This window comes from Kogia breviceps, chromosome 3 (genome assembly GCF_026419965.1).
Source record: "Kogia breviceps isolate mKogBre1 chromosome 3, mKogBre1 haplotype 1, whole genome shotgun sequence".
Classification (NCBI taxonomy): Eukaryota; Metazoa; Chordata; class Mammalia; order Artiodactyla; family Physeteridae; genus Kogia; species Kogia breviceps.
The window spans coordinates 99,905,486-99,931,420 of record NC_081312.1 but is presented as its reverse complement, the minus strand read 5'-3'; the positions used below and the strand labels follow the sequence as shown (position 1 = coordinate 99,931,420).

General features: G+C 47.3%; 2 protein-coding genes across 23 annotated transcripts in view; both read left to right on the top strand.

Annotated features, from left to right (window-relative positions):
* The window catches only part of CELF6 (CUGBP Elav-like family member 6), a 32,149-nt gene extending 17,125 nt beyond the window's left edge, over window positions 1-15,024 (top strand). The window contains exons 4-13 of one of the 6 annotated variants that reach the window (XM_067029300.1): window positions 9,780-9,908; window positions 10,010-10,089; window positions 10,247-10,390; window positions 10,508-10,640; window positions 10,740-10,886; window positions 11,112-11,174; window positions 11,426-11,506; window positions 11,593-11,736; window positions 12,420-12,510; window positions 13,351-15,024. In XM_067029300.1, coding sequence (XP_066885401.1) covers window positions 9,780-9,908; window positions 10,010-10,089; window positions 10,247-10,390; window positions 10,508-10,640; window positions 10,740-10,886; window positions 11,112-11,174; window positions 11,426-11,506; window positions 11,593-11,736; window positions 12,420-12,496 — 998 coding nt within the window. In that variant the 3' untranslated portion in view covers window positions 12,497-12,510; window positions 13,351-15,024. Of the gene's footprint in view, window positions 1-9,779; window positions 9,909-10,009; window positions 10,090-10,246; window positions 10,391-10,507; window positions 10,887-11,111; window positions 11,175-11,425; window positions 11,507-11,592; window positions 11,737-12,354; window positions 12,511-13,350 lie in introns of all 6 variants that reach the window. The other 5 variants (XM_059056005.2, XM_067029301.1, XM_067029302.1 and 2 more) reach the window with 5 other exon arrangements.
* Window positions 15,025-24,666: 9,642 nt separating this feature from the next.
* The window catches only part of PARP6 (poly(ADP-ribose) polymerase family member 6), a 29,271-nt gene continuing 28,002 nt past the window's right edge, over window positions 24,667-25,935 (top strand). For 7 of the 17 annotated variants that reach the window (XR_010839704.1, XR_010839702.1, XR_010839701.1 and 4 more), the window contains exon 1: window positions 24,782-24,944. The gene's annotated coding sequence lies outside the window, so the exon portion shown is untranslated. Of the gene's footprint in view, window positions 24,968-25,023; window positions 25,176-25,935 lie in introns of those variants that run through there. The other 10 variants (XR_009334389.2, XR_010839699.1, XM_067029295.1 and 7 more) reach the window with 6 other exon arrangements.

Below are 25,935 nucleotides of genomic sequence, written 5' to 3'. Positions count from 1 at the left end.
CCTATCAGGTTTGCTTCTTCAGTCCAAAGACTGCCATTTTCTTTCCCATCTGCCGTACAGGAGTATTCTATTATGTACACATGCATAAGCTTTTTGACAAAAATAGTTACTTTACATTCTATCTCTTGAATTTTCATGCCAATGCAACAGAGTAGTATTACTCTTATTTTTAATCACTAGACATGAGGTTTGTGGTTGAAATAACCTATATTTTATTTTATTTTCTTATAACTTCTATTATAGGTCTGTTTTATTTTCACTTCCAGCCAATGTTGTAGAAATCAAAGTGTTAGCACAGCAGGGGAGAGCCTGAATAGAAGTAAAATTGTTTTCATTGAAACAAATGTTTAAAGCAAATTTATAAAAACATTTTTTCATAACACCTTGGAAAGATACAGAGACATCCTGTCTTCTTCCTGCTATAACATTACCTACAACATCATTGTTCTTAAAACCACCCATTTGTTCCTAGGAGGAGACCAAACGGCTCCTCCTAAATCTGAAAGATCATAAGACTCTCTGTATAACCATGCTCTACAGGTCACAGATAGTCTCATGAGCTTGATTCCCCCCACAAGCTTCTAGAATAGGTAGGGCAGGAAGAGCTATTTCCTCCAAGCTTCCAAATAAGGAAACAGAGGCTCTGAGAGCAAAGCCATCTCTGACTTTCCCCGTCTGACTTGGAGTCCCCTCGTAGGCACTTTGAAATAACCTATATTTTAAACACACTGTATGTTGCATTACTTTTAGAAGTTACTGGTAACACTTGCACATTCAATGCTTACAATGCAATAATAGTAGCAACACAAGATCTGCCTGATAGAAGGTCTGGGGTCCTCTTCTTTCATGGTCATCCCTCGCAGCCTTGGTGGCACTCAGAGTGCATCCAAGTCTTCATGGACTATATTATAGTAGCCTTTTAATGTATGCCAGCCCTATGTGTATGTTTATACATATATATTTATACAAATGTTTAATGTATCCCAGTTCCCATAAATTCTGCAGTCAAGTCCCACACTGTTCATATACTCCATGCTCTGTGCCTATATTTTACATCCTGTGGCGTTGAACAGTACACTTTCTTTTTTCCCAATAAATTTATTTATTTATTTATTTATTTTTGGCTGTGTTGTGTCTTCGTTGCTGAGCGTGGGCTTTCTCTAGTCGTGGCGAGTCAGGGCTACTCTTCGTTGCGGTGCGCGGGCTTCTCATTGCAGTGGCTTCTCTTGTTGTGGAGCATGGTCTTTAGGCATGCAGGCTTCAGTAGTTGTGGCACGTGGGCTCAGTAGTTGTGGCATGTGGGCTCTAGAGTGCTGGCTCAGTAGTTGTGGCGCACGGGCTTAGTTGCTCCGTGGCATGTGGTATCTTCCCCGACCAGGGCTCGAACCCGTGTCCCCTGCATTGGCAGGTGGATTCTTAACCACCGCGCCACCAGGGGAAGTCCTTTGAACAGTACAGTCTTAAAGGAAAATTAATCTAATTTTCCAAAGTGAAATTATCTCATAATATACTAAAGGCGCCCATTTCTTTTTTTTATATATAATTATTTTATTTTATTTATTTATTTTTGGCTGCACTGGATCTTTGTTGCTGTGCACGGGCTTTCTCTGGTTGTGGTTAACGGGGGCTACTCTTTGTTGCGGTGAGCAGGCTTTTCACTGTGGTGGCTTCTCTTGTTGCGGAGCACGGGCTCTAGGCACGCGGGCTTCAGTAGTTGTGGCTCACAGGCTTAGTTGCTCCGTGGCACGCGGCATCTTCCTGGACCAGGGCTTGAACCCGTGTCCCCTGCATTGGCAGGTGGATCCTTAACCACTGTGCCACCAGGGAAGCCCAAAGCACCCATTTCTAATTAAATATACATAGTGCCAAAACCTTTTCCCCCAGCATTTGTGTTTAATTGAATGTGAACATTAAAATGTTTGCCTGAATGAAAATTCAAAGTTCATGTATTTCAAAATGTTAAATTAACCTCAAATTACATGAGGTCAGAGCTAGGGATCCCTAAATCCCTCAGACAATGGTAACTAAATAGATCTAATTTATCTGCTCTTCAGCATGGAGACTGTGGTTGATTTTTCCTAACTTAGATTATCTCTACTATGGAAACACTAAAAATAAGTTGAACTGTAAGTACCAATCATATAGGAAAAGTATTTTTTAGTTCTAAGGCAAAATCTTCAAAATCACTGAACTCCTGTATTTTCTTTCCTATCTTTCAAATTTTATAACATAAAATCAATAAATTCATGTCACAATTGTGATTGCTCTTTCCCCAACTTGGCTGTATTTTTTACTTAGCAAATATTTACAGATCCAAGATGCCTACGGTACAGAAATAGTTTAAGTAATAAATCCATGCAATCTTTTCACTTTAAGGGTTTTTTTTTTACTTTAAAATTTAAAACTTTCTCTGAGGTAATGCCTCTGTTTTTTAATCTTCACATTTGGTTTAACTCAAAAGCCAATTATCTGTCATCACATCAACCCTCCTATAACCATCCTATAATTGTTTAATTTCTGCCTGAATTTGCAAGGGTTTGTTTAAATATCAGCCTGGATTTTGAGTAATAAACACATATTACTATCTAACTAAGTAAGCCATATTTTCCAATTTTTTTCTAGGATTCTATTCTATTCAGTGTTTAACAACCAAACTTTAAGTTAAAGTTAAATTTTGAGCTAGAATTTTCAGAATTTCTTAATACTGGGACATAGTCTCTGGCCTAAATCAGACACGGATCTTAGCAACAACTGTTCTATTAGTCAGTTGACATTCATATCTGTCTTTGATCCTCACACTGATTTAATTCTAAAAAGTATACTTCCAACTAAAACCTGACTGGATAAGGCTCACAGTACTGCATAAGACCCGGTAATGTCAAGTTAATATTTCACTTCCTGAAATGCATTCTACCTACGAAGGAAAAGAGTGGTGCTTTCCTTCAGTTTGACTCAGAGTGGATCACCCAAAGCTAATTGTTGTAACACTTTTAGGCCATGGCTGTGGCTGAACCTCTGACAAGCCCTCAGGTACAAGTGTATAGCCCACAAAAGAAGAATGCATCTCCGGAGGCTGAGATCTTCTCTCTTAAGGGAACCTGAAAGCCCAGGCTTGGTCTACCTTTCTTACTCGCCTCCTGGCTCTCCTGGATCAGGATGAAGGAATAGTGGAGTCTCTGTTCTTTCTTAATCTAAGTCCCTATTTTTCAGGCCTCCTCCTTCACTGTATTTTTTTTTAAATTGGGGTAAAACAGACATAACATAATCTTTACTATCTTTACCATTTTTAAGAGTACAGTTCAATACTGTTAGCAATACTCACATTGCTGTGCAACCTCCAGAACTTTTTCATCTTACAAAACTCAAAGTCTATACCCATTAACCAACAACTCTCCATTTCTCCCTCCCTCCAGCCCCTGGCAACCATCTTTTTGTGACTGGCTTATATCACTTAGCATAATGTCCTCAAGTTTCATCCATGTTGCAGCATGTGTCAGAATCTCCTTCCTTTTTTTTTTTAACGTCTTTATTGGAGTATAATTGCTTTACAATGGTGTGTTAGTTTCTGCTTTATAACAAAGTGGATCAGTTACACATGTACATATGTTCCCAAAACTCTTGCATCTCCCTCCCTCCCACCCTCCCTATCCCACCCCTCTAGGTCGTCACAAAGCACCAAGCTGATGTCCCTGTGCTATGTGGCTGCTTCCCACTATCTATTTTACATTTGGTAGTGTATATATGTCCATGCCACTCTCTCACTTCATCCCAGCTTACCCTTCCTCCTCCCTGTGTCCTCAAGTCTATTCTCTATGTCTGCGTCTTTATCCCTGTCCTGCCCCTAGGTTCTTCAGAACCTTTTTTTTTTTTTTTTTTTTTTAGATTTCTCCTTCCTTTTAAAAGCCAAATGATATTCCATTGTACATATATACCATATTTTGTTTATCCATTCACTGGTTGATAGACATTTAGGTTGCTTCTACCTTTTGACTCTTGTGGATAATACTAAGGTGAACATGTGTACAAATATCTCTTTGAGACTCTGCTTTCAATTCTTTTGGATATATACCCAGAACTGGTATTGCTGGATAATATGGTAATTCTACTTTTAATTTTTTGAGGAACCGCCGTACTGTTTTCCATAGTGGCTTGTACCATTCTACATTAGTGCACATACATACATAATTTCTCCACATCCTTGCCAACACTTATTTCCTTCCCCCACACTTTTTAAAAATAGCAGTCATCCTAATGGGTGTCCGTTGATATCTCGTAGTTCTGATTTCCACTTTCTTAATTATTAGTGATTTTGAGCATCTTTTCATATATTTCTTGGTCATTGTATATCTTCTTTGGAGAACTATCTATTCAGATCTTTTGCTCATTTAAAAAAATTGAATTATTTTTGTTGTTGTTGAGTCATAGGAGCTCTTTATATATTCTGGATATTAAACTTTTATCAGATATGTGGTTTGCAAATATTTTCTCCCATTCTGTAGGTTGCCTTTTCACTCTGGTTGTGTCCTTTGATGCACAGTAGTTTTAAAATTTGATGTAGTCCAAAATTTCTATTCTTACTTTTGTTGCCTGTGCTTTTGGTGTCATATCCAAGGAATCACTGCCAAATGAAAGGTCATGAAGCTTTCCCCCTGTTTCTTCTAGGAGTTTTATAGTTTTAGCATTTATGTTTATCTTTGATCCATTTTTATTTAATTTTTGTATACAGTACAATGTAAGGGTCCAACTTCATTCTTTTGTATGTAGATGTCCAGCTTTCTTAGCAACATTTGTTTAAAAGACTGGAATTCTTGTCGAAAATCATTTGACCATATATGTGAGGGCTTATTTCTGGCCTTTCCATTCTACTCCATTGGTCTAAATGTCTCTCTTTATGCCAGTACCACACTTTGATTACTGTAGCTTTGTAGTAAGTTTTGAAATCAGATAGTCTGAGACCTCCAAAATTCTTTTTCCCTCCAAGATTATTTGGCTATTCAGGATCTCTTGAGATCCCATATGAATTTTAGGATCAATTTTTCTGTTTCTTAAGAAAATGCCACTGAAATTTTGATAGGTATTGCATTAAATCTGTAGATTGCTTTGGGTAGTACTGACATCTAACAACATTAAGTCTTTCAGTTCATGAACATAGGATGTTTTCCATTTATTTGCGTCTTCTTCAGTTTTCTTCAGCAATATTTTGTAGATTTCAGGATACAAGTCTTTTGCAGCCTTGTTTAAATTTATTCCTAAGTATTTTATTCTTTTTGATGCTAAGTGGAATAGTTTTCTTAATTTCATTTTCAGATTGTTCATTGCTAGTCTATAGAAACACAACTGATTTTTTTTTGTTGATTTTTAAAAATAAATTTATTTATTTATTTTTGGCTGCGTTGGGTCTCTGTTGCTGTGTGCGGGCTTTCTTTAGTTGCAGTGAGCGGGGGCTACTCTTCATTATGGTGCAGGGGCTTCTCATTACAGTGGCTTCTCTTGCTGCGGAGCATGGCTCTAGGCCCACAGGCTTCAGTAGTTCTGGCATGTGGGCTCAGTAGTTGTGGCTCGCGGGCTCTAGAGTGCAGGCTCAGTAGTTGTGGCGCATGGGCTTAGCTGCTCCACGGCATGTGGGAACCTTCCTAGACCAGGGCTCGAACCCATGTTCCCTGCATTAGCAGGCGGATTCTTTTTTTAAAAAATAAATTTATTTATTTATATTGTAAATTTTTGGCCGCGTTGGGTCTTCATTTCTGCACTCAGGCTTTTCTAGTTGCGGCGAGTGGGGGCTACTCTTTGTTGTGGTGCACGGGCTTCTCATTGCAGTGGCTTCTCTTGTTGAGAAGCATGGGCTCTACATGCACGGGCTTCAGCAGTTGTGGCTCATGCGCCCTAGAGTGCAAGCTCAGTAGTTGTGGCACACAGGCTTAGTTGCTCTGCAGCATGTGGAATCTTCTTGGGCCAGGGCTCGAACCCATGTCCCCTGCAATGGCAGGTGGATTCTTAACCACTGCGCCACCAGGGAAGTCCAGCAGGCAGATTCTTAACCACTGCTCCACTGGGGAAGTCCCTGTTCATTTTTTTTAATAGGAGAACTTTGCTGAATTTGTTTCTTAGTTCTAATAGTTTTCTTTTGGAATTAAAGCCCTCCTTGATACTCATCAGATCTGATCAGGAGACTTTGCTTCCCCTGGATATTTCCTTCACTCATTTCCTAGTCTTCCTTGGCTCCTTATGCTGCAATCATCACTGAGAATGTCAGAGCATCAAATGCTGCCATCAACAGGATCTCCTGGGTTGGTATTTGGATGGAAGGGTGGACTGGTAATTTAAGGATGTGTCTGATGGTTGGTACCCCAATGCTGAAATCTTGTCCCTGCACTGTTTCTACAATCATGATATCCTACCAACATGGAAGTGAGTGATTGTGGGGGGCTTAGAAGCCAGAAACTTGGGACTCCTTTGGGCCAACTTGGGCATAGCCTTCTTTCTAGAACAGCATCTTGATACCTTTCCTGAGGAAGATGGAGTGGACTGACTCTGACTCTGGGCTTCCAACTCCATCATTTGCTACATTAGAATCCCTGTATGACCAGCTGCGCAAGACAGCTTTATGGAGATGGACCTCTAGGGTCCAAACAACTTGGTTTGGGTTCAAAAAAGCATTTGGTAGAAGAGCAAGGAGTACACATCGGTGGCCATCATGAAAATGCAGTTACACCGTTCAAATGTGTGTCTTTCCAACTATGTCTCAACTCCACACTGATGCTATCTTCCAATTCCATCCACTCCAGGAAAGTTGAGCCTCCCAGTTTGAATTTCCATCTTTCTAGGGACCCACCCACCACTCATGGAATGATTTTATTTAGACATTTCTGACCTACCTCTTACAGAATCCTCTTTCTACCAAACTGGTATAGTTTGACCTAGAGGATATTGCATTTTCTGGGCTAAATCCCATCATCTCCATCTCTCTGGGAGCATGCATCAGCCCTCAAAATCTTCAGGGCTGTGGATTTGCTGGCTACTCTCAGGAGTCTAGCCTGTAATTCTCTTTGACCAGGTCTCTTAAGAAACTTATCCCACCATTTCAGGATCATCTGATGCTTATATTCACTGTGACCCAGATCATCCTCCTGTCAAACACCATCAAGGTCTCTGTAAAGTGGCAAAGAGGACACCAGGATTCAAGGTGATATCTGTGAAATGGGGAGCATAGAGATTAGCCCATAGCCCAACCTCATTTCAATTTTAAATTCTGTACAGCCCAGTAGTCTAGAACCATAGAGTCAGTGCCCTATCATGGAAATGGAAATTCTTAATTTGGGAGACTCTCCCTGGAACAGAAGGATCAGAGAATTTCATGGTCTGTGACATGAGCTGTGACTGACCACCATCATCAGAAAAGAGCAGAAAGAGGAAGAGCAGATGAAGGATTAGACCACTGTTCACAAAAACCTCTTTTCTGTCCTGGGGGCTCCATCTCAGCCATGACCTCTCTCTTCCTACCTAGGGCTACCTGGATGCTGTTCCATGTGGCATGACAGCTTACCTAGGTGCTGTCATCATCTTGCAGACCTTACCCAATGTCACAGCTGCACTATAAATTAGGGCATCATGAAGCCCTGAGACTCTGGAGACCCTAGGATCTTCTCCAGCCCCTCCTGGGCCTCTTGTAGACACATGGGCATAATTTAGTTTCATAGCTCAGAACAATAACAATCTCAGAAGGTTTGATTCCCTGACCAAATAGGGCCTGTCTTCCAATGTCAAGGCAAAGCCACCATCAGATTAGTCAAGAGAATCATGAAAGACCTTTCCTGACTTCTCAGGTTCCTGAAGAGAATGATCTCAGATCCCTCTTCATACACCATGTGGAATTCTATTTTCTATCTTTTAGGTCAGTGGTTTACAAAGGACTTTCCTTGGAGCCCCCTCTAGGGAGTACCAGGGGAAGATGAAGCAAGAGGAACTCCAGCCTCCTCCTACTTTTCGGCTTTTCCAAGCAGTTCTACTTTTCTCTTACATTTTGAGCTTCATCCTAATATTTTTGTTAGAACAATGGATTTCACAGTTGTTTTAAAAGGTTAGGAAACCAGTGATCCATTCCAAGGGCACTATTCTGTGGCTAACCCTCCCAGGAGTGAAGTATACCCACTGGTTTGTACTCTCACCACAGAAGGTTGGTACCTCTACTGGAATTCTGGCCACAAGTACATTATCTATCCTTTCCCCGTCAGGATTTCTGGGCAGTAATCCTCTGGAAAGAGGGCAGGATTCTGCTGAAACACACTCTGTATGTCCCATATAAGCCACAGCCCCTGCCCTCCATACAGACTCAGCATTAACAGACAGGCAACAGATACCAAGGTACCCAGGGCAGCCTAGGCTGAACCCCACACCATCCAGGTGAAACATGGACACACACACATAGCCTTGTTGGAGATTCCCTCCACTGCTAATTTCAGCCAGTCTGTTCTTTCTTTTCACTGTGACCCAGGCTTCAGTCTATGACCTTTACCAGCCTTGTTTCCTTTGCACTCAGGATCCAAGGACCCCCATCAGCCTGGCCAATCTTGTCAAAGAGTGAAGGAGTTTGGGATGGGTTTTCTTGGGCTTCAGGATCTCACAGGTGAAGGCTGAAGCCAGATTCCCACCCACTCTTTCTCTCCCAACTTGTATTACGCTGATGAAGCCCCATCTCAAAATCAGAGACTTACCTTGTTGCAGATGAGAGGGGCTTTGACAGCAGGACCTGTGGACTGGGGTCCTCTACCACACATTCCTGGATAGTGCTCCTGAGGCCCAACTTGCTGGATGTGCAGCTAACCCCTGGTTTCCAGCCCCAGCTCTCCAGCTTTCTCCAAGGTCATGGACCCAGCTTATGACCCCTTTCTGGGCATCTCTACCATTCCCATAGGAAGGGTGGACACTGGGAAGGATCCTCAGGTGGCCATCCAGGTCTACAGGCAGAACTTGTTCTCCCATAGCATGAACACCTGGGGAGAGATCAAGGCAGGAAAACAGGGGAAGTCAGAGAGGAGGCAGCAGGGTTCAGTGCGGGCCCTGGAAGCTCAGTGAGGGAATAAGGGAGGTAAGGAAAGGGGTCATGAGTTCAGTAAGCATAGTGGGCAAAATGCCAATGTTGGAGGATGAGGAACCCAAGCTTCCTGTTCTCTTTAGGCCTTTGGGAGGGGCACGCAGGCTGAGTTGGGGGCTGGAGTTGGGGATTCATCATTCCAGGGCTCATGGTCTGGGCTTGAGGCAGTGCAATGAGACAACTGCTTTCTGTGCTGTTTTTTTTTTGACCCAGAATCCTGGACTCTAGCCACTGCCATCAGGCTTATCAGGAGGGTGTACTTATCTTCTCCAGACCCAGTATGAATACAAGGACTCCTCTGAGGACTCCCCTCCCTTAATAGGGCTGAAATGGTCCAAAATAGCATTTCCCAGACTCTAAGAACAGAAAGGTCAAACATATAAAATGATGCATGTAGGGCTCTATCCAACCAAAAATATGGACTGAATCACTTCCCACAAGAGCAACAATGAGTTCCAGGACCCAGGTTTTCCTGATGGAAATTTGGAGTTTCCTTCCTCCAGGTCTGTCTGTAGGTCATCCTGCCCCTCAAAGAAACCCAACCTTGTGGCCCCAAGTGAGTAGGGCCTGCTCACTCACCTCTTCCCAGAGCTAGACCGTGGTTAACTACCTTCCTAGGCTCCTCCTGTTACTCTGGGGAGTCCAAGAGGTCTTAGGGTGCCCAGGTGACTCCTGGATTTGTCCCCAGAGGACCGAAAACTGTTTGTGGGTATGCTGGGCAAGCAGCAGGGTGAGGAGGACGTCAGACGCCTGTTCCAGCCCTTTGGCCACATCGAAGAGTGCACCGTCTTGCGGAGCCCCGATGGCACCAGTAAAGGTGACTTGAGCTGACCCCTGGATTTCCTGATGACCCCGCCTCACTCCGGACCACATGACCCTTTGGCCTCTGTGACCTGAGCCACCTCTATCCTGCCCCAGGCTGTGCCTTTGTGAAGTTCGGGAGTCAAGGGGAAGCTCAGGCGGCCATCCAGAGTCTGCACGGCAGCCGGACCATGGCGGTGAGGGCGGGCGCCGGGGCCCTGGGTGAGGCCAGGGGTCTGGGGACAGGCTCCTCCTCCCCACATGTCGGGGAAAGGGCCTGAGAAGCAAGGCCCTCGGCCCAGGGCTGGGGCTGAGGTCTAGACCCGTCCTTGCAGCCTCCCCTGCCTTACCCAGGGCGCCTCGTCCAGCCTCGTGGTCAAGCTGGCCGACACGGACCGCGAGCGCGCGCTACGGCGGATGCAGCAGATGGCGGGCCAGCTGGGTGCCTTGCAGCCGGCGCCGCTGCCGCTGGGGGCCTGCGGAGCCTACACCACCGCTGTAAGTGCCTGGCCCGGCGGGCGCGGGCGGGCAGCGGGTGAGCCAGGCGGGGGGTGGGGCGCCGGGGCAGATGCCCACCAATGGGCCCTCCACACCCGCCCTTCTTCCCTCCCAAAGATCCTGCAGCACCAGGCGGCCCTGCTGGCGGCGGCGCAGGGCCCGGGCCTCGGCCCGGTGGCCGCAGTGGCGGCACAGATGCAGCACGTGGCGGCCTTCAGCCTGGTAGCCGCGCCGCTCCTGCCGGCTGCAGGTACTGCGCGCGGAGGGCGGGGCCTGCGGCGGGGGCGGGGGCGGGGGCGGGGAGGGGCGGGGCTGCGGCCTGACTCTCCCACCTCCTCGCCACCTGCAGCCAACTCCCCGCAGGGCGGCGGCCCCAGCACGCTTCCGGGTCTCCCGGCGCCCATCGGGGTCAATGGATTCGGCCCCCTGACCCCCCAGACCAACGGGCAACCTGGCTCGGACAGTCTCTACAATAACGGGCTCTCTCCTTACCCAGGTGGGCCCCCCCACCCGCTCCGCCCAAATCTCCCCCAAAATGGAGTGGGGAGCGGGGGTCTGTGGGGGGGGGGGCGGGTGGCAGGGCCTGGCCTCCTTGAGAAGGGACTCCTCCTCCTTCCCTGCTGCCTCTCACAGCCTCCCTCCACACTCCCTGCGTTCTCACCTTACCCTGCCCGCCCCGCCAGCCCACCTTCACTGTGGGCCTGCGCCCCTCTCTCCCCAGCCCAGAGTCCCGGCGTGGCTGACCCCCTGCAGCAGGCCTACGCTGGGATGCACCACTACGCAGGTTTCACTTGGCGCTACGCGGCCTGGGGGGTTTGAAGGGCCCCAGAAAGTAATAGGGAGATTTGGGTGGGGGGTTAGGCTCTGTTCTGAGGAGTCCGACCCTCCTTTCGCCCACCCTTGGACCCAGAACGACCTTTCTAGGGGTGAGGGTTACTGTGCACTGGCTGAGTTGGTCAAAGGTGGCCAGGCAGATGGGGCCCTGACCGGGGGTGGCTCCTGGGGGTCACTGCCCACTCCCACCTCTGTCTCCAGCAGCCTATCCGTCGGCCTATGCCCCAGTGAGCACAACTTTTCCCCAGCAGCCTTCAGGCCTGCCCCAGCAGCAAAGAGAAGGTGAGGGACAGGGGTCTGGAGATCAGGGCCTGGTGGGGCTGGACTCAGGATTCCTCCCCTGAACCAGTCTGCTCCTGTTCCTGCAGGACCTGAAGGCTGTAACCTCTTCATCTATCACCTGCCTCAGGAGTTTGGTGATGCAGAACTCATCCAGACATTCCTGCCCTTTGGAGCCGTTGTCTCTGCCAAAGTCTTTGTGGATCGAGCCACCAACCAGAGCAAATGTTTTGGTGAGCTGAGCCCCATCCCTAGGCCTCTCCCACTCCCAACTTCGAGATTCCTTACAGACTCTAAGACTGTACCTCTGGAAGTCAATGATTCCTAGAAACTGAGTGTATAGCGCTCAGCAGGGTCACAGACCAGTGATGAGGCTAAGCCCAGAACAGGAACAAGTCTATTTCAGGTTCACCTGGGAAGGTCAGGTGCCTGGTAGATCTTCAACCTGGTTAGGCTTTAGAGTCTAGCCAGGGCAGGTGGAGTCTGGGTCTGGGACCAGAGATCCCCTCCAACTGCAATTCAGAGGACCAGAATGGGGGCTGTGGAGAGAGTTTTCCCACTCCAGGGAAAGACAGGGAAACACCCCACCAACACACTACCTGCTTCCCCAATACACACACTCAGAATTACCTCCTGTCCTTCCAAGAATCACACGTTTAGGAAACTCAGGCCACTTGCCTGTGTAAGTACGAGCATGTGTCCGTGTGTGTGCACACGTGCAAACACTGGAGGGTGGAGGAGTACTAATTGATGGAACTGGCCTGAGGGCGCAAGGAGAAGGGGCTGGTCATAGAGAAAGGAGGCCCTGCCATGCAGAGTTCCCAGCTAACCTCTCTGCACACACCCTCCAGGGTTTGTTAGCTTTGACAATCCAACCAGTGCCCAGACAGCTATTCAGGCCATGAATGGCTTTCAGATTGGCATGAAGAGGCTCAAGGTCCAGCTAAAGAGGCCCAAGGATGCCAACCGGCCTTACTGATCTACTCTCACTGACCAGCCACAGAAAGGTGAGTCCTTAGTGGACCCCCGGCAGATGGGGCCTGAGTGATGGAGGTGCTCTCAGCTTTGATATTCCTTTTGGGATGCTGGGGGCACCGACCTCTAAAAAAGTCTGGGAGAGAAGAGCCAGGAGTTAGGAGGAATCCTCAGTCTTAGGCTGTGTTTTTCCTTCAATCTAAGGACTGAGATAAATTAGACAACATTCCTGCCCCCACAGTCTGGGAGAGACAATTACAGTAAGATCCAACCAGTTCGTTCCACTCCAGAGATAGCCACAGGGGACCGTAGTAGAGAATTCCTGTGTGGGGAGGGCAGGGGGGTGGAGAACAAGACTAGAAAAGTAGGTTTGTGCTAGCTTGTGAAGGGTCTTAAAGGCCATGAGTTTGGACTTTATCCTGAAGATGGTAGAGGACCACTGAGGAGTTTAAGCAAAGAAGGGACAGGATGTAAAGGCTGGGATAATGGCAATGAACATGGAGATGAGGAGAGAAGCAGATACACTGAAGATGCAGGATATACAGGGCGTGGTGGTGATGGGGAGGGTGATGACAAGCTCTCAGGTTTCTGGCAGGGCCGGCTGCCTGCGACTTTTAGAGATTGCTGTCTCAGAAGGTCCACAGGACCCTGCCTCACTTGAACTACCCCCAGGGAGCCCTCTGGAGGGGGTGCTGGGCTGAGATCATCTGCCCAGGACCCAGGGTCTGGCTTCAGTGGAAGCCTGAGGTCCAGCCACTCACCTGTCATGGATAGGGCAAGCTGCTCTTCTTGTCCTGCCCTCCAGAGTGATTTTTTCCTTTTTTTCCCTTTCTCTCTCCTTATCAATTAATACCCAACATTGGAAACTGAAGAGTGAGAAGAAAGGAAAAGAAAAGCACAGAAATGCTTGAGCAGCCCTTCCTGAAGGAGCAGCCACAGATGGAGGTGGACCCAAGGCCAGTGCCTGGGCTCAGGCCACTTTAAGGATTGTTTTCACCAAGTGGGTTGTTCTGTGCCTGTGATGTAGAGCTCAGGCTGGCAAGGCAGCTGGGTCTGGCTGAGGAGTGACTGTCTAGGGGAACCAGCAGAGGGCCTTGGGGGGTGCCAAGGGCTTCTCCACGAGGGAAGCACAGATTTACTTCTTTCAAAATCATATCATTCCTTAGAGTTTAGGGACCAAAGGACTATTGCTCTTTAAAGAATTATAGAATTTTATATATATATATATATATATATGTGTGTGTGTGTGTGTATATATATGTATATATATATATATAAAAATTAAAACAAAGAAACAAAAAAAAATCACAAGAGAAACAAAAAGGACAGTATAGAGTCTAATAAAAGCTGCCTTTAAATATCCCTAGGAGGCAGGGTGAAGGAGACCCTTCAAGGCCCCAGCCTAGGCAGAGGAAGGCTGTGGAAAGATTGTTCTGTGTCTCATTCCCTCTTAACGCCCCCCACCTCCACCACACCACCTTTTCAAAATAATGAAGGACTTGAGGTCTGGGCTCATATGCAGGTAACAAGAAAGTTATTGAAGCAGTGAACCCACAATTCCCAGACTCAGAGAGCATCCATGAAGAGGCCTCAAGGAGGAACTCTGGCCTGCCCTGCTCTTTGCCACCCCGAAAAATCCCTTAAGCCAGCAGGGGTGGGAACCTGCCTTTCCTTCTTGACAGCCTTTCCCGTGGAACCACTGCTTCCTCAGGCAGGAAGAAAGGGAGTTTGGACCGCTCCAGCCTTTCCCTTCCCCATCCAGTTAGACAGAGGCCCTGCCTTTGGCTGAGCCGAGACACCTCCTGTTTCCCCTCACCTTGAGCCAGCCCCAGTCCCCTTGCTCCAGACCACCTTCTGTCTCTAAGTCTAAGTTTGCCCACCAGTAAAGTAGATTCAGGATATATGTAGAGGGCTGTGACAACAGACTTGGAAGGTTCGTTACTGTATATACTGCCATTGAGAAAGGGATAATTTTCAATATGTAGAAGCTTCAGAATTTAGAGGTCCCTCTTTACCCAGGACCTGGGAGGGAAGTAGATGTTTTGCCAAAATACTTCATCATTCCTTTAAAAACTACATCTTTCCTATGCAAGAGTGTCTCAATGTGCTTATCCAAGGTGCTTCTAGATGGTGAGCAGTGTTCAGCTTAGAAGTGGTGTGTGCTCTGTCTGTCTGTCTTTGTCTGTCTGTTGTATACAGTGGGTGCCATATAAAGCTGATCAATGGTGGTGCTTCCTGCCTGCTTCTGTGAGATGGGCAAAAGATTCAGCTTAGAGCACCATGACTCACTTGCCTTGGTCAGCCTTTCCTGGGCCTGCAGGGCCTTGCACATAACTTTTCCTAGGAGGATAATTTTCCCTCTACCCCACAGACCTGGATTAAACTAGTCTGGGGCCCCAGCTGTGTGGTGGGCACTCTGGTCCCTAGATGTTGCTGAGACTGGAGGCCTCTGATCTGATATTACATCAGACAATAAAGCATGTGGGGGCGGGGTTGGCGGGTTCCTCCTTCATAAGAGTTTCTAAGAAAACTTGTTCCCACCTGTTCCTCTGTCTTTGACTCGTTTTTGGAGGGAATGGGATGAAAAATAACATTGCCAGGTAAGGTGTGGTAGTGCACAGGGCTGACACGTAGACTGACCACCCTGGACACAAATGGGCATGTTAACACCTGCACATTCAAACAGCTGTTCACATGGAGGCATAGAGACCCCTCACTGCTAGGTGCTAAGCACTCAGGGTTAGGGGGAAGGACAGTCTGATAATGTAGTTATAATGGAGGGCCCCAGAGAGTCTGTGATAGCAAGAAGAGTACCTAATTCAGACTTGACTGGTAAGGCAGGTCAGAGAAAGGTTTATTGAAGAAGATGAAGGAGGGGAAGGGTCTTCGAGAATGAACTGGCACATTTGCACAAAGCCATTTGGACAGCCGCATCATGCTGATAAATTATTAACATGAAATCATAATGATTACCGTTTATTCAGTGCCAATTATGGGGCAGACAGTGGGCACCACGATAAGACCCTTTCCCATTTCTAACTCTACCCTGAACCTTAACTCATTAAGTCACGTCAAGACATAAACTAAAATGGCATTTGAAGTATCTTGTTTCATGGTTAGGGGCTGGCAGACCATGTATAAATGCTGCAGAGGTTGGCAGGATCTAGATCAGGGGTCGGCAAACTATGGCTTGTGGGAAAATCTGGCCTACAGCCTGCTTTTGTGTGGCCTACAAATAATAATGTTTTTTTACATTTTTAAAGGGCTGTAAAGATAAAACAAAAAAGACTATGAGACAGAGACCATATGTGGCCCACAAAGCCTAAAAGATTTATCTGGTCCTTTAGATAAAAAGTTTGCTGATCCCTATAAGCTCATGGAAGACGTGTATAATGTCTAATGAGTTTAAGCAACAATGATGTTTGTGTCTCTGTTGTGTGTGCATGTGTTAGTCAAAATCCTTTCAGCTGCAAGTGTCAAAAACCCAACTCAAACATGTTTAAGACAATAGGAAATTAGTTGGCTTACATAATTGAGATATCAGAGGATGTATCTACCTTTAGGCATGGCTTGATCTAGGGGTTCAAATGATGAAGTCTCCATCTCTTGGCTCTGCTTCCTTCTATTTGGTGGCCTCACTAGTTCTAGCTCTAAAGACCTTGGGAGGACTTCGGCCAGAATGGACATGTGGCTACCTCTAGGGTGGAAGAGTAGGCCACCGTAATTGACAACTTCACAAGGACAGTGTGGAGGGGAGAACTGGGTCTTCAAAAGAAGGGATTATGGGCAGATAAGCAATTTGCATCCACAGTATTCCTCCCCTTTATTGTTCACCTTCCACCTATACTTTTCTTGACAAACATACACTTTCAAAAATGTGCCTGCCTAACAATGCAATGTTCCTAGGCCAAACAAAAAACACAGTCACCCACTTCTGAATAGGAGACAAAACAGAATCATGCCCAGTTGCTTTATTGAGCCCTCAGTCCAGGGTCCCTTTGTGATGTGCAATTCTTGATCAGGTCTGGATATAACTTCTTGTGATTTTGCAATCTCTGGCTTAAAGATAAATTTAGCTACCCCTACATAACCAATAGGGAGAGAAATAGGGTAACCATTTTTTTAAAAAAACAAAAAAACCCCTTCCATTTGGAATAGGGGGGAAGAGAAAACAATGGTCACTAATCTATAGCATATAGCACATCCTTCTGGACAGTGGAGCAAGTTTCTTCGTCAACAAAACTGATCGCTTTTGGTCCTTTCCACTGGGAAATATCTCCCTCCTTTATGGACAGCCCTGAGAAGATACCTCTTCTGGAATTGAATCATCCACCCTCCCTTTAGACATGGGTTTGGACCTAAACATTGCCTTAGAGATTATGCCTTCCCAGATCCCCAATTGCCTGGTGAGGATTCTCTGGACAATTCCTTTCAAACCAAGTGATTTGGTTCCTGGGATCTCTGTGAGCTAGTAACCATCGTCAAGAATCTTGCTGAGTTCTTGTCCTTGAAGACTCAAGGACATCTGGCCCTTGTGGTTTCTGTCGCTTAGCAACAGGTCACACTTGGCCCATTCCCCTCCCCCTCAGCTTCATGGTTTCCACAATAGCCTGGCTGTGATAATAAGTCAACCTTAATCTGCTCAGTGCCCTCAGAGAGAGATTATCTATATAACACTTGGCTGGCTCATGCTCCAGTGACCCTGTCTAGATAGTCAAAATCCCTAAGTGGTACTGGCTCCTAGGTCTCAGCCCCAAGGCAATGCTTAGGACAGGAGTGAGGCAACCACACAAGCACTCATTCTGGACAGTCTGCAGCTGGCTGCACTCCTTGCCCTCTGGCCATGGTCTATTATTACACTAAGGCCACATCACCAAAGCACTCCTGAGAAGAGTCTGTCCGTGGACATTGAACTGGGGGGCCCTCTGAGAACTTGTTTAACTTGGGGACTGTGGGCAGAGTCTTCAGCCTTCAGGAGGGCCCCCGGAATTTCTCTCTGTCTCTCTGGATGCAACCTGGGTGTCTTGGATACAGAGAGAAAAGACCTTTGGTCTGAGATGGGACTGACAACCTCTGACCTCAGAGCAGCTCTGGATCTATTGTGTGCTCTGACCAGACCTGGGGTCTCACCTCTGCTTCAGTGGGACAGAGCATGCATGTAATACCCTCCAAAAGAGGGTACTAAGGTCAGGGAGGTCACAGAATCTCTCTTTATCTTTTCCAGCTTTGTTTGCAATCTTTGGCATCCACTGTCCTCACTGTACCTGCCTTCACTGTGACACAGCCAAATCCAGCAGGGATTCAGAGGCTGTTTTGGGCCTGTGTGCCTCCCTCAGCCAGTATATTTGCTCAAGCATGTTACACAGCCCTGTGTTCTTTGGGAGAACCAATGAAGGAATAAACCTCATGGACTCAGGAAGCTCAGAGCCAAAGCAGATTCTGTAGCTGCCCTTCGAGCTTGAGCCATATGAGGTCCACAAAGAGTTGACCAAGTCTGCGCCAAGTGCAAACTCAGAAAGGGTGGAGAGCTACTCTTTTTCTCCCCAACCCCACTTCAGACACTGCCATCACAGTATGGCAGCCTGGGCTGATCAGAGCCTTTGATTGGCCATCTGTAGAGGGGACTTTGAACTTCCATGCTCTAGCCTCCTGCCCTCTAGTGGCATAAGAGCACAGAGACCCAGAAGGCAGAGCAAGCTGCAAGCCTGAGTTTGACTCTTCCAAAGGTAAGTCTTAGGTACCCAGGAGAAAATGCAGGGAACCACAGAAAGAGCCTGAGAAAATTAGCCTCAGCTTCTTCTAAGGAGTATGCCAGAAATGGGCTCACCCTGCACCCTTGCCACCGGGCCTCTGACAGGAATCCAGCGGTCTGGGCTGGATTTCCTGTATGCGAGCAGGAAAAATCAGTTGTGCCCTCAGGACCTTCTTGCTACCCCACTCTTGGGACTCAGTGTTGGGATGGGGGCTTTGATTGCGGCTCCATATCTTAACCCAAGTGCTCTAGAAAGCAGACTGAGGCAAGGATTAAAGTGCTCACACTTTGGGGAGACGGAAGCCCAGGATGATGAGAGGGGAGAAGAGATATTTGGCAGGGGAGAAAGATGTGAAGCAACGCAAGACAACGTATTACTGTGGTGGCCACTGTTTCACATGAGCTGTGAGGAAAGACCAGGTGACTTGACAGGACTGTTTGCTAAAGCACATGGTGCTTGCAGGGAGAAACTGCACCTTAGAACAGTTCTCCAGGAGAATTGAGAGGGAATTTCCCATCCATTCCCCTCTCATCTCCTGTTTTCTACTGGCAAAGGTGCACCTCACGGAGAGCTAACTCCACTGCATTTCTGAGTTGCATCACCCTCTGGGTGGCTGCTTGGGAAGTCAGATCCCATGCCTGCCATGTGGCATTTCTACCACAAGTGTGGGAATGGAGGGGCTACTCGGCATGGGTGGGGTGCCAACCAAGAGAGAGAAAGACAGAGGTGGCCCAGGGAGCCCAGAAAGGTGAATGAGGGTTGTGACCAATACATCTCACTCTCTCCCACAGGATTCACAGCCAAGGTCCCCAGGCACCAGAACCCCCAGGACTGTCTGAATTTTAAGTAAAATAAACATTGTTTAATTTGAGAGAAAAAAGATGCATTCAGGTGTGGCTTGGAGCATCAGGCTTTTTCTCTAGAACTTCCCAGGCCCTAAGCTCCAGTATCTCCTGCTTGATGTCCCACCTCTCTGCCTTTATTCTCACTCATTTTAGTTTGGAGTAGAGGATCTGGCTTTTATAATCTATAAGACACATGATTATCGGACCCTTGGCAGTCTAGCTAGTAGGCCAAAGGCAAAAAAGTTAACTCTAAACAAAGCTGCGTATGGTCTGGTTCTGCCAGCAATGGAAGCAAGCTGAACTGCAGTTCCTTGCTAGAAATCTTCCGAGAGGCCAGCATACTCCAACATCCAGACATTTGTCCAGTGTGTCCCTGGAGTCTCCATCTAGGATGGATGCCTGACGCAAAGCTCCAGATAAAATAGAAGATCATGTAACCAGCTGACCTGATACCACATAACAGGGACTTCTAACTTCCTACTCAAGGATGGGCAGATCCCCACACCGCCTCCACTTCAGTTCCACCAGATCCACATTCTAGAGTCTGTTGATTACACACACCATTCCATTTATGTATCAGGTCTAGTTTAATTACAAGCGACAGGAACCAACCCAAACCAGCTTAAGCAAGAAGGGAGCTGAGAAGTGTAGTGCTGTTACCGACCAGGCAGGGCTGAATTCAAGGGCTCAAACAAATGTCATCAGACCTCTCTCACTTCATCTCTCAGGGCCCTGCTTCTCTTTGTTCCTTGTCCCCTTCTCTTTCCTGCCATAAATATACTTTCTCCCTGTGATAGAGAGCTGGGTGCCAGCAGCTTCAATCTCATAGGCTCCTGGCACCATGGCCTCAAAAGCAAGAGAGTTTAAGGGGAAGGTTATGATTGGCTCTGCTTAGGTGACAAACCCTTACCTGAACCAGTCACTTTGGCCAGGGGGATGGAGTCCCCTGCCTGGCCTGATGGGTCATGTATCTATCTCTGTGTGGTGGAAACCGGGAGGGGACAGAGGTGGCACTGTGACGGTCAGCCCCACTAAGTAGTCATAGAATGTAAAGACATGTCCTCATGGTCTGTAAAAACATGTAGTTTGACCTGGCTGGAGTGTAGGATGCAGGTGAGGGAGTGCTGAGAGTCAAATAAGAGCCACAGCCATAGAAGGGGTACATATTTTATCCTGGAGGTGGTAAGGAGCCATTGAAGAATTTTAACAGAGGAATGGTGTGATCAGCTTTGGGTTTTAGAAAGATTCCCCTAGGCAGCTAAGTGGAGAAGAGATCAGAAGAGTTGATACTGGGCTAGTTAGGAGGCTAGTACAATGGTTCTGGTGAGGAAGAGTAGGAATATAAAAGAGGGATTGATTTCAGATGTAATAAGAGGTAAAATTGGTTCTGTTCACACGAGGGTGGGAGAAGTCTAAGATGTTTTCTTCTCAGGGTTCCAGCTGAACAAGTCATAGGTGCTATTTACTAAGCTAGGGTCATGAAAAAAATGCAGATTGAGAGGAAGAAGAAGAGTTTGCCTGTGAGACATACAAGTGGAGTTGTCTAAAAGGCAACTTGAAATGCAAGAGGTAAAGGATGGAGATGTATATTCAGGAGTCCCAGTCACCTGCAGTCAGCGTGTCACACAGGACGATTTAAACAGAAAAGCCATTTTTTTTCTTTTAGTGCTAGCAAAGAACTAGAAACACTTATTACTGTGTAAGTGTTCTCACTTACCCCTCTCTCATTCTAAGAAAAAGATTTCCCAGGCTTATTAGTTGTTTTTTTTTTTTGTAACATGTACATGTATCTATTCTTCTTCAAATTCTAGAAAAGCCATCTCTTGAAACGGCACTGGGTGGGTCACGGGATTGCCAAGCAGGACATGCAAGCTTGAAAAACAACTGGGAAAAATGGGAGGCCAGTCCACCAGAGCAAAAGCCAAAATCAGATGTCAGACCAGCACAGTGAGAATATTGCCACTGTCATCACCATTGGACACTGGATGTCACCCACCACCAGTACCCACACCACTACAGCCCCCAAGCACAGGATAGAACTGATTGTGCTGTGGCCACTGCCACCAGGATGAATTCTCCATGGTTCTATTTCTCTGAATCATTTACTCCAGAATCTACTTTTCTGGGGGCTACTTGGCCAAGCTTAGGTCACATACCTCTGTCTTAGATGCCAAAAAGCTGGGAAAGCAAAGTCCCAACCTTTTCAATATCTGTCATGGAAGGTGGGCTCTGCTTACCTCCAAGACTTGTAACACAGGAAGGGGAATCAGATTCTGGGAAGTCACTAGAAAGAGTGATGAAATGAGAAATGGGTGTTGACTGAACTGTTTTTAAAAAATTATTGTTATTTAAATGGTGAATGATAGAAAAGGAGTCTATTAAGGAAGTTGTGAAGGAGCCACGTGAGGTTTAGGAAGAAACTGTAAGAACATAGCCCATAAGAGCCAACAGAGGAAAGGGATGCAGGGACTGCTGATCAACGATGCCAACTGACATCAATGGTCAAATCAGTTGAGCCTGGAATTTTCCAGTGGGTTCGGCAGCTCGGAAGTCATCTGTAACTTTGGTGAAAGTATTTTCAGGAGAGATTTGGGGGAGAGGTAAGATAGCACTAGATTTACAGAACACATGGGAGGTAAGGAAGTAGAGATGGAGAGTGTAAACCACTCCCTAGAAGCTTGGTTGAAGGCAAGAAAAAGTGTGTAATAATCAGTAATGTGTGGGATTAAAATTGGATTTTTTTTTTAGGTTGGGGTAGTTGATCAAGTTTATATGCCAAGATCAAAGAGTAAGAGAGAGGAAAAAGTTGACTATACATGAAAGAGAGATGAAAATAAAGGATCAAATTTCCTGAAGAGACAAAGGGAGTGAAAAACAAATTGCAGTGAAACGATTAAGCTTGGATTTGAAGGGAGACCGCACTACCTCTGAGAAAGAAAGGGAGGGAGAGATTCAAATGTTTGGAGGGGGCTGAACATTAAGGCAGTTTCCTCCTCGTTGCCTTTATTTTCTCTGTGAGGCAGAATGGGGGATGGTGGCGGAAGCTGATGTGTAGGAAGGATTGCTGGGTACACTCAGGGCCTAGCTGAGGAGACTGTGAATTTGTTGTAGCTCTATATCGGGTCCAGGGTAAGTTTTCTTAACGATTTATTCTAGATAAGGGTGACTCATAGATTCTAAGGTCAGAGGGCCTCAGAAATGGTCTGGGAAACTTTCAGGAAGCAGACAGCAGTCTCATGATTTCTGGTCTCTGCCTGTCCAGGCTTCATTCACTCTCTGCAGATAAATTTTCTCCATTCCTCATTCCTCATAGTATCTGGAAGGTGGATGCACCATAGCTCCTGAGTTTATATCTCTTCTGCTCAAGAAACCAGTCCAGTTAGAATCATCATCTCTCAGCCCTAATCCAAGATTCCCAGGAGAGAACATTTGCTTAGCTCAGCTCGGATTCGGAATCCACTCACAGTTTGATAAACTGCAGCCAAAATGCCAGGGGTCACAGAAGACAAACATGGCCCTGGAGCCTATAGATCTGGAGAGTGAGTGTGGAAAATTTAATTCCCAAAGAATAGGGCTCGTGGGCTGGACTAACATAAAACAGTGTCCACTCACAAGCTCAATTCTGCAGTACTGAGTGATTTCCTTTATCCTGGTTTAGGATAGGAGAATAGAGAAGGTAGATGGCTGGAATATCTGTGGTTATGATTTTAAGGGCAAGCATATTAGCAAAAATGTGGTTAAAGTAACTGACCATAGGCTCTAGACCAGATGGAAAAAGTGAAGCCAGGAAAATACTGATCAACTATGAGGCAGTTGAGATTCATGGGATTCATAATGAGTAGAAGAGCTGGTGGTGTGAGTTGTGGGGGAAGTGAGGAGGGGAAATCCTGGAAGGTTATGGAATACTGGACTTTGACATTTCACTCATGCGGACAGACCTCCCATGCTTACCCAAAGTGCTTCTGTTCGAACACTTCCACACATGCTTGGCTCTCCAAAGCTGCTATGGGGCACTTGCTTGTGAGTTGTTTGAGGGAGCAGAGCCAACTCCTTCCCCAACGACTCTGAACTTCTACATTCTGCCACTAAGTCTCCAAGTCCTGTTATTTTATATACCTCAATTTTTTCAGTTATTATACACAATGGGTGTAACAAACTAATATTAAGACAGTGTTGAAGCCCAGGCTCAGAGGCCAGGTGAGAAGAGCAGGGATATCAAAAGGGAGAGTGAGAAGGGAGATGCTGAGGTTATCCAAATGTAAAAAAATCACTGCGAAATTATATATACATATATATTTTTTAAAAATATTTATTTATTTGGTTGTGCTGGGTCTTAGTTGTAGCAGGTGGACTCCTTTGTTACAGCATGTGGGCTCCTTAGTTGTGGCACACGGGCTCCTTAGTTGTGGCATGCAAACTCTTAGTTGTGGCATGCATGTGGGATCTAGTTCCCTTACCAGGGATCGAACCCAGGCCCCCCCCATTGGGAGCACGGAGTCTTATCCACTGCGCCACCAGGGAAGTCCCTCACTACAAAAATTCTGACTGAGGCCAGTTCCGGAGGGATAGATATGTCACGTGTTTACATCACTCAGAGCCAAAGCCTTCCTTGTGTATGCTGTGTCTAGCTAAAATGAGGGAATGAGGAAAGTAAGTAGATATATGATAAGCTTTTCCCCATTAGTGCTGATGGAAAAGAGGGGCAACATGGGAGCTCCAAGACACCCAATTCTGATAAGGATGAAGGGAGGTCTGGCCACGTCTCAGGGGAATAACCATAATAACCACGGTTAACAGCTTCCATTTATGGACGACTTCCTAGTCCCAGGTATTCTGCTGGTTACTTTATATGTGTTAGGTTGAACCATATGAAATTTCTGTTTTGTAAAATACAGAGTCAAATACCTGCACATTCATACGGTTCGACATACCATCTCATTTCATCCTCACCACAATAGCCCCATTAAACAGATATCACTGTCCCCACTTTACAGATGAGAAAACTAAGACTCAGAAAGTGAAAGTCTTGGTTTAAGGCTGAACAATCAGTAAGTGCTGAAACCAAGCTTTGAACCCAGGTTGTCCCAATAGAAGGCCAGAGTGCTTTCCAGCACACCACAGCTACCAGGGGAGCAAAAGAGTTAAACTTAAGAATTAAAAGACACTGGGACTTCCCTGGCGGTCCGATGGTTAAGACTCTGTGCTCCCAATGCAGGGGGCTCAGGTTCAATCCCTGGTAGGGGATCTAAGATACCACATGCTGCATGGTGCAGCCAAAAAAGAAAAAAAAAATAAAAACAAAAGAAGAATTAAAAGACCCTAAGGTGTTACAAAATAGAGATTCTTGGAGTCAGCAGGGTCTCAGGGGGACCGTCTCAATCTTTATCCGCCACCCGGGTTCTAAAGTAGAGAGGTAGCCGGGACTGCCTTCCCCGCTCCTTCCTCCCAACCACAAGGGGCGCCAAACGCCAACAGTTCTGTTCAGAGGACCCTCCGCGCACCCACCGGGCCTCTCTTGTTTCTCCACGCACCCGCCCAGCCCCACGGCGCAGGCGCCACCCTCCACTCGGCACTCCGCTCCCAACCAGCTATCACTGCGCAGGCGCCCCAACCAGGAGTAGGGGGAGGTGGTGGGCCCAGGGGCAGGCTGCGTGGCAGTTGGTCCGGAGCGGGCCACGTGGTCACGGTGCCGCCGCTCGAGCGTGCGCAGAGTGGCTCAGCGCAGCCGTGACGGAACGACGAGGCGTGGAGTTGCGCGACCCCGTCCGCCCCGCCCGGCCCCCGCCCCTTGGCTTGCCGCTCCGCCCCCGCGGGGCGTCCCGGGCCGCTAGTTCCCTCGGCGGCGGCCGCGCGCGGCCCGGGGTCGCCGTGAGTACTCACGAGGCCAGCCTGTGAGGCGGGCGCCACGGGGACGGGACGGGGCGGGGCGGGGCGGCCGGGCCGCGGGAAGGGTGCGGGGCCCGCCCCGCCTCGGCCGGGGTGGATAAAGTGAGGGGCTTGCGCCGGGTGGCTCTGAGGGGCCCTCCTGGGCTTGACATGCTTCGCTGAAGGCTGGGCGGCTGGCGACACAGATCGGGCACAGAGCTTCTTCCCCGGGAGGCAGGTGTTGGGTGTCTTTGGGGTCTCCGGAGGAAACCAGAGAAGAGCTTTTAATTTCTCTCCTAAAGGAGGCCTCAGGGCCTGTCCTGAGAGCGCGGTGGCAGCCAGTGTTCAGGGGCTCACCCCGGCTTCTGCCTCCGCTGGGTGCCCTGGATAGCGCTAGGCTGCGGGAATCGCAGATCTGTGGCTTCTCCCCCGCACTCTTTGTTCCGTGGCCTAGGCTTTCTGAGAGGAGCACTCGCTGTAGAGCGGAGTAATCTGCTTGCCCAGTACCACAATGCTGGGAGTCAAACCCAGAGTGTAAACGTTGAGATCGGAGGATTTGACTAGATGTAAAGTTGTCACACCGGAGAAGCGCCCTTGGGCCTAGGCCAGGACCTTTTGTCATCCGGACTTGAGGCTTATTTACATTTGGCCTGTCCCCGTGCAAATTCTCCGTTAGCTGCCATCATCCAAAGCACTGAACAACAGACACCCTTCTCTGGGCATTCTTCACACAGTCTGTATTTGGCCTGGCCTTTCTTGAAAGGTTCCCTGCTTTACCTCGTTTGGATAAGTTAGATAGGTCTCTCTTGCTTAATTCATTAACAACTCCCTTAAGTGGTTGTAACCAAATTACAGGAAGAGTGGCTGTAATTAGAACCTGTCAGATGTAAGTCCCAATTCCACTTTACTCCTGACTCTAAGCAGGTAGCTTGACCTCCCTACACCTGATTATTCTATAGATAACATGAAAGCTTTGAAATAGACCATCTTTCAG